The sequence below is a fragment of the Takifugu flavidus genome, chromosome 8 (genome assembly GCF_003711565.1).
Source record: "Takifugu flavidus isolate HTHZ2018 chromosome 8, ASM371156v2, whole genome shotgun sequence".
Classification (NCBI taxonomy): domain Eukaryota; kingdom Metazoa; phylum Chordata; class Actinopteri; order Tetraodontiformes; family Tetraodontidae; genus Takifugu; species Takifugu flavidus.
Window position 1 is genome coordinate 567,285 of NC_079527.1, and position 7,716 is coordinate 575,000.

Below are 7,716 nucleotides of genomic sequence, written 5' to 3' on the forward strand. Positions count from 1 at the left end.
GGAGAGAGAGAGAAGAGGAGAGGAGAGGAGAAGAGAGGAGAGCAGAGGAGAGGGGAGGGTACATGAAGGAGGCTGATGTCATCTGTGCTAGCAGCCAATCAGAGAGTAGCAGGCAGGACCGGAGGCAGAGCTCAGCAGGGTGTGTTTCATGTAACACTGCAGCATCGGTGCAAAACCAGCAGAAAAGACACGACTCAGGACTGGAAACCAAACCAGAGGAGCAGAAGAAGAAGAGGAGGAGAAGAAGAAAGAGGAGGAGAAGAAGAAAGAGGAGAAGAATAAAAAAAGGAGAAGAGATAAAGGAGGAGTGGTCAGTTTTGTGAGTTGATGATCGTGTGGGCGTCCCGCATCTCTTTTCATGGGACATTGAAAGATGTGTGTGTCACAGCGCTGGTGGAGGAGCTCTAGGGGGTGTCTGGCCCCTGGCCTCCCCCTCCTCCTCCTCCTCTCCCCCCTCACCTTCCTCATCACAACACCTCCTCTTGCTCTGGGAGCCATCCAAATCCCCAAACACTGTGAGTATTGCGTCCATCACACATGTCCGGTGCACATGCAGCCACGGACAGGAGGGTTGGGACAACCAGCAGGGGGCAGTGACCCGGTGCACATGAAGCTGGTAGACTGGTCTGAACTGGTTCTCAGAGGTCAGAGGTCAGCCTAGGTGTGTGAGCTGAGACAGGGAGGGTGGGGAGGCTGAGGGATCAGATCGTTCCACTAACTCTGTCTGTGTCTCTGTTTCTCTCTGATGCTTCCCTCTGGACTAACAGACAAAGCGGGCAACAGTACCGGTAAGTTCCTGTCAGTGATGCTGGAGGTTCTCCATGACCTCCATCACCTCAGACCAAAGATCAAAGTTCACTCCGGAATAATAATCTGATTTACATTTGGAATGATGGCTTTAAATAAAAGCGTGTGTTCCAAAGACGTGTGTTACTAAGCGGGTGAGGTTAGCTTAGCCGCCGGGGTGGACAGTCTGCTAACGGCCGACGGTTCAGCAGGAAGTGGTTAGCTCAGGAGCAGCTGGATGGAACCAGGACATGTCTATGTCCTGTATGATAGCGATGAAAGTCAGGTGGACTCTGTGTGGAAGCGTGCACATGCACGTGCAGCGGCTGACTTCTGTGTTTGTGTTCAGTGTCCCAGCCTCCGGTGCTCTTTGAGGTGCCCAAGTCCATCACAGCCTTTTCTCCAGTGGACATCCATCTGCCCTGCGAGGCCACGGGTAACCCCCCACCCACGTAGGTCCACACAGACACACAGTCACACCTCTGTCCTCCACCTCCCTCACACCTCTGGATGAGAACCTCTGGTCTCGGTCTCCTTCTTCTGAACTTCCGCCTGAACAGGAATTGAACGCTCACAGTGGCGTGTTCCATGTCTGCTGCAGGTTCCACTGGGTGAAAGGCGGAGTGCTGATACGGTCGGGCCTTCATTCGGGGACGCTGATGGCTGAGGAAGAGGAGCCTCTGCAGCAGTTTGAAGGCCACTATCGCTGTTACGCCACCAACATCTACGGCACCGCCATGACGCAGAGCGTGCAGGTCATCGTAGAGGGTGGGTCTGACATGAGTCAGGGCTGAGGTCGGTTGGCTTGACCTGATGAAGGTGATGACGATGGTGGACCCTGTGTTTCAGCTCAGCCGGTGCTCCTCAGACAGCAGCAGGTCCATAAGAAGTCTTACGAGGGAGAGAGCATCATCTTGTCCTGCAACCCTCCAGAAAGTTCCATTCCTCCATTCATCCACTGGATGGACAAATGTGAGTGTGGCCTCTGGCATCCCTCCATCCCTTGGTGGTTTGGGACAACGTGCACTACTCAGATTAATGACTGCAGAGCTCTCTGTAGCTCCTCCTTCCTGTTCATCTGCTTCCTCGGGGGTTTGGCTGAGCTGAGGAACCCAGGCTCTCCGTCTTTATTCCCTTTATGTTCTGTTGGCAGTGATGGTGCACATCAGCCAGAGCGAGAGGGTGCTGGTCGGTCTGGACGGGAACCTCTACTTCTCCAACCTCCTGAGGAACGACAGCAGGAAGGACTACATGTGCAACGCTCAGTACTTGGCTGCCAGGACCATCCTGACCGAGAGTGTCATCTCGTTGACGGTGGTGCCCAGTGAGTAAACGCAAGAGCCACCAAGTCTCAGCAGAATTGGGGCCACAAACCTTTGAACTGTTAAATAAATCATCAGAAACGCTGACTTTCTCTCTCCTTCCATCCCTCCATCCAGGTAAGGACGTGGCTCAAGCTAGAAAACCTCACTTCTTCAAACACACTGGTCCCCACAGCTCTGTGCTGGCCCTCAGGGGCCACAGGGTCACCCTGGAGTGTATACCTAAAGGCCTGTAAGGACCTCAGTTCTGTGTTTGTGTGTGTTTCTTTTAGAGTCATTTCACAGATGCTTTTGCCCAAAGCGACTGACAAACAAGCCACCAGGTGTCCAGTGTGAATAAAATAGTAGCTAACAGTCCTAAACTACCTGGAACAACTCCCAACTACCGGAGCAGAGCTGTGGAGAGGGATATAAAGAGGGGAGGAGAAGCAGGAGCTCTTAGAAGAGCAGAGAGGGTGGCCCCTGCTCTGACAGAGCTCTGGAGGCCGCTCCACCATCGGGTAGAAGGGCTGAGAGTAGCCCGAATGATGCTAATGCGTGGAACACTATAATTTCCTGTCAGGTTTCATAGCTCTCATGCTCCTTCTCCACAGACCCACACCAAGGTGGTGGGAGTGAAGAAGAAGGATGGGAGACTGGGGGAGACCAGCGGACAGCCGGACAAGCACAACCGCTGGTTCCACTTCGAGAGCATCGGCCTGAACGATGACGGCGAGTACGAGTGCAAGGCGTTGAACAGCCATGGCTTCACCACGCACTCCTTCACCGTGACTGTGGAAGGTCAGCATGTCCGCTTCAGATGGAATAATGGGACCATAACCATGAATCAACAGTGTTGTGTTCTGGTCCCAGCGGCCCCCTACTGGGTCAAGGAGCCGGCCAGTCAGCTGTACTCCCCTGGAGAAACTGTCCACCTGGACTGTCAGGCTGAAGGCATCCCTACGCCGTCCATCACCTGGAGCATCAACGGTCGGAACATCACAGGTACAAACGCCCAGACTGCACCTGGATGAACGGATGACCGACCTGCTCCTTTAACACCCCTTCGTTCCCCTTAACTTCGGTGCAGAGGTGGACGAAGAGCCTCGGCGCAGCGTGTCTGGTGGCACGCTCATCCTGAGGGATGTGGTGCTTGCTGACACGGCGGTTTATCAGTGCGAGGCAACAAACAAACATGGCTCCGCCCTCCTCAACACCTTCCTCCATGTGGTCGGTAAGTGGGTACCACAGCCTATCTGCTTGTGTGAGTGGGGGGTAATTCACCTTTGACCCTACCATGTGGACTGATGTGGTCTGTGTGTGTCAGAACTGCCCCCTCAGATTCTGACCTCTGACGGGCTGCTGTACAGAGTCACAGAGGGAAGGAACATCTTGATGGACTGTGAAGTCTTCGGCTCCCCACGACCAGACATTACATGGTGAGACACACACGTGTGCTGTATCGCCTCCTGTGGTACAGGTGAGACACACGGAGCCAGTAAAAACCGCGGGGAGGCAGCGAGACCTGTAAAGACCCAATACTGCTGTCAAATTACAATTGCAGTTGTTATCATACAAGAAAGACACAAATCTTTGATCTGTGTGTGGTGTGCGTGTGTGTGTGTGTGTGTGTGTGTGTGTGGTGTGTGTGGTGTGTGTGTGTGTGTGTGTGTGTGTGTTTAGGGAGGGTGAGGACAGACTCCCGTTGCTCTCGGACCCTCGCGTCTCTCTGATGACTAACGGGACACTGGTGATATCTGAGGTCGACCACGATGACGCCGGAGTTTACAGCTGCTCTGTGAAACACAACAACAACGTCTCCATCAACGCTCACCTGGAAGTCTACAGTCAGTCCCTGTCACACACACACACACACACACACATACACATTAACACGTAACGGAGGGAAAGTGCAGGGGTGGTCATATGGTGGCAGGAAGGCTGATGTTGGCTTGTTGTTGTCAGACGGACGGTCATACCGGCGCCCCCTCAGAACCTCCGATTCCTCCGAGGGACCAACGCCCTGCTGACCTGTGGATTCTACACGGACCCTCGGCTGCCTCCGGCCCAGGTCGTCTGGAGGAGAGATGGACACAAACTGATGGGATCTGAAACGGCCAACAAGTAAAACCAGAAACCCACTGAGGAGACATGAGCACATGCTCCTCCTGACTTTAATCTTTACCTGTGAAGACGTTCACTGAGATGCTGCCATGTCCCTCTGAAGGTACTCTGTCTTCGAGGACGGCACCTTGAAAGTGTCCAACATCCAGTTCAACGACAGTGCTCAGTATTCCTGTGAGGTCATCTCCCTCCTGGACCACGTCAAAGCCATGGGGTCCATCACCGTCGTGGGTACGTCTGTTAAAACACACATCTACTTGAGGCCCATCTGAGATATGCTAACCTCTAAACGAACAGATGTCCCCTCAAAGATAGCTCATCTCTCGCTGCTTTTATTTTGGACCCTCAGACCGACCGGACCCTCCCAAATATCTGTCTTTGTCTGAAGTTACGGACCACAACCTGACCCTCAACTGGACCCCAGGTTCCGCCCACAACAGCCCGATGATCGGTACAGAACTCTAGCCTAGCACGTGTAAACGTGTACCGTATAAGCCGTCTGGTCTGAACGCTGCCTGGCAACACCGATAATCTCACGGGTTTTGATTCGTGCCAGATTTCATTGTGGAGTTCCGTGAGGAGCAGCACACAGAGGGGAAGAAGTGGAAGTGGGAGGAGATGAAGAAAGTGCCGGCCGACGTGCAACACGTGCAGCTCAGCCTGCGCCCTTTCTGCACGTACCGCTTCCGGGTCATCGCTGTCAACGAGGTGGGCCGCAGTGACCCCAGCGAGCCCTCGGACACCTACAGAACCTCACCAGCCGGTATCTGCTCATGAACCCAACCTGAATCGTGCTCCCCGAGGAGGCACTCTAAGGCCTTTGTTTCATCTTCCTCCAGTCCCTGATCGGAACCCCACGGGTGTCCGCAGCGAGTCCGCAGTCCCAGACAGTCTGGTCATCACCTGGGATGTGAGTGTTTCTCCTGCATACTACTCTGATGCTGGTGTTGCTGCTCTTCACCAAATGCTTTTTTTCGCAGGAGATGGACAAGATGTACCACAACGGCCACGGCTTCCTCTACGAGGTGTCATGGCGGGAGGCCGGGAAGAGGGACGCGCGCTGGAACTCCGCCGAAGTGAAGTCTCCTCCGTTTTTAGTCCAAAACACTGGAACATACACCCCATTTGAGATTAAAGTCAAGGCTGTCAACTCCCTGGGATCCGGACCGGCACCAGAACCCGAGATTGGACACGGGGGAGGACAGTAGGTGTCCTTTCTCTAAGATTAGTCTTTGAGTTTGAAAACCAGAAAACTCAACTACACTGTAAAATCCAATTAGTTATCATTACTTAAAAAAAGCATGCAAACCGATTGCACTTAAAAAAAACAAGTAAAGAGAACTAGTTATTTTAAGTTGTACTAACTAGCACTTCCTTCGTAGAGTACACTTACAAATGAGTTTAAGCAACTAAAACAATCAAGTAGAGTGTACTTGATAACTTAGTTTAGAATACTCTTGACTTAGTAAAGACTACTCAGGAATACAATTTTATTCTACTAAATGATTGCATGTTAAATTTACTCGCTTCAGTCCATATAACACACTTATCTAAATTGGACTGACTTAGCATTTCTAAGTTATATATTTACTTGAACAGCAATCTGACTTACTTGCTAAAACCATGCAAACTCGACTTCAGCAATCTAAGTGGTTCAAAAATATCTAAACAGGATTGAAAAACAGGCTCCAATCTCCTAAAATAATCTGAATTACAATTACATAATAAATCAAGATAATAACACAGTTGAAAGTTCAAATATATCATTTTTTTTTTTAAATTTCTTCCATTTATATCAACTTTTTTAAAGATTGCCTTTAATGACATCCACAAACACAGCTTTAATACTGTACTGTACAATCAATAATACAGTAAACACAGCTTTAAAACTGTAATAACTAACAGTTTATAGACCACAAGAACCAACATGCTAACAAGTGCACTTCTATATTCCTGAATAATGTTACTCAAAAATCACTAAATAAAAAGTATTTTTGTTAAAAGTAGTTTAGAAAAAGTATTCTTCTCCTTAATAAAAAGTATTTAAAAAAAAAAAACATGCCGTCAAGTGCCAAGAGCAGAGCTGTGGAGAGGGATATAAAGAGGGGAGGAGAAGCAGGAGCTCTAATTTAAGACAGAAGTCCAATTATCAAGAAATGACTGTTGTCATTAAGTGAGTGTAGCTGAAATTAGAGTTGTGACTGTTACATCAATGTTGTCTTAATGTGGTGTGCAATAAACTTTCTTCTGATTGTCATATTTGAGTCACATTCACTTCCTGTTTGTGTGTGTGTGTGGGGGGGGGGGGGGGGACTTGTGTTGATGTGCAGAACGAACAGTGGAGGTTTGACGGTCAAAGTGTCTTTTTATTCACCTATTTTTAGTCAACTGTAACATTAGACCATAAACTGTCTCAGTTCCACTTCCCTGTAACTCTGCTGAGCTCCAGAACTCTGTCCAAAAGCAGCTAAAACCATCGGCCCTGTTGGCCAGAACGGGTGCAGACGGGAGCCGGGCTCAGCAGTGGCTCCTGCAACTCTCCAGGAGTGGATTCCCTCGTCCCCGTCCTTGTGGAACTCCAAGCTGCTTGAGATCACACCCAAATACCCTGGACATGAAACCAGATCCCTGGTCAGCTTGAACAACTTTCAGGATCTGAACAGAGAAAAAGAATTAACAGGCATTTGGATACTGCAGAAGTGGTTCTGTTGTCCCTTGGAAAAGGGGTTGACATGCATCTAAAAATCTAAATCAATTAGCTGCTGGTCTTCATGTGAGGAAACGATCACTCAGCAGGCCCAACCACGGGTACCCACTCAAAGGATACAACGGTGGAGTAGGGTGACCTTTTATTTGGCACACATGACAGGTTTTACAGTGTCGCACAACCGAGCCACAACTTGTTGTTGCTCAGAAACCTGCAAGCTGACTATCGTTAGTGAGACACATATTTCGCAGCACTAATGAGGAAACCCAACCTTTTTGATAAGGCTCATAATCAGGGTGAAGACAGAACTGCTCCTATAATACGCCCCCACCTCTCCTTCCTGCTTCCTCTGCCCTTTAAACGTACGGAGCTCCTTATGAGGACATCTGAAGATGCACCTAGGCCCGTGGACTTCTGCTGTTACCATGGATACCTTCAACAATTATACAATAAGTCTTAGGTACATAGATACATTACCGATGTTAATGTCCATCTGGACGTGTGGCATCTACAGCACGTCTGTCCCTCTCAGGGACACGGATCCCTCATCTGTGGCTCTGTAAAAAGGTTTTCCTGAAGCGGTTTAAAGGTCTAAGGACAGAGGGGGTCACGTCTGTGCAGATTGAAAAGCCCTCTGAGTGTTTGTGATTTTGGGCTGCAGGTTTCATCAAGAAAAAAACACTGGAGATGTTCTCAAGCTCAAGCTCTGACAAAACCCTGAAACCCTAAAAAGAAGAGCAAATTACAGAACGGAAACTGCCCCCCATCAAACTGGAATCCAGCTGACTGTCCCCTGGA

At 49.8% G+C, this 7,716-nt stretch overlaps 1 protein-coding gene across 1 annotated transcript; it reads left to right on the plus strand.

Annotated features, from left to right (window-relative positions):
* The first annotated feature begins 142 nt into the window (after window positions 1-142).
* On the plus strand, window positions 143-6,468 carry LOC130529616 (neural cell adhesion molecule L1-like). Its single transcript, XM_057040038.1, is given in 19 exon segments — window positions 143-515; window positions 768-788; window positions 1,136-1,238; window positions 1,388-1,554; window positions 1,636-1,758; window positions 1,940-2,110; window positions 2,226-2,340; window positions 2,702-2,711; window positions 2,714-2,888; window positions 2,961-3,092; window positions 3,178-3,321; window positions 3,415-3,526; window positions 3,771-3,934; window positions 4,043-4,211; window positions 4,315-4,442; window positions 4,561-4,662; window positions 4,768-4,974; window positions 5,051-5,121; window positions 5,192-6,468. Coding segments are annotated over 19 exon segments (2,484 nt in total). The 5' UTR covers window positions 143-373; the 3' UTR covers window positions 5,420-6,468.
* The last annotated feature ends 1,248 nt before the right edge of the window (window positions 6,469-7,716 follow it).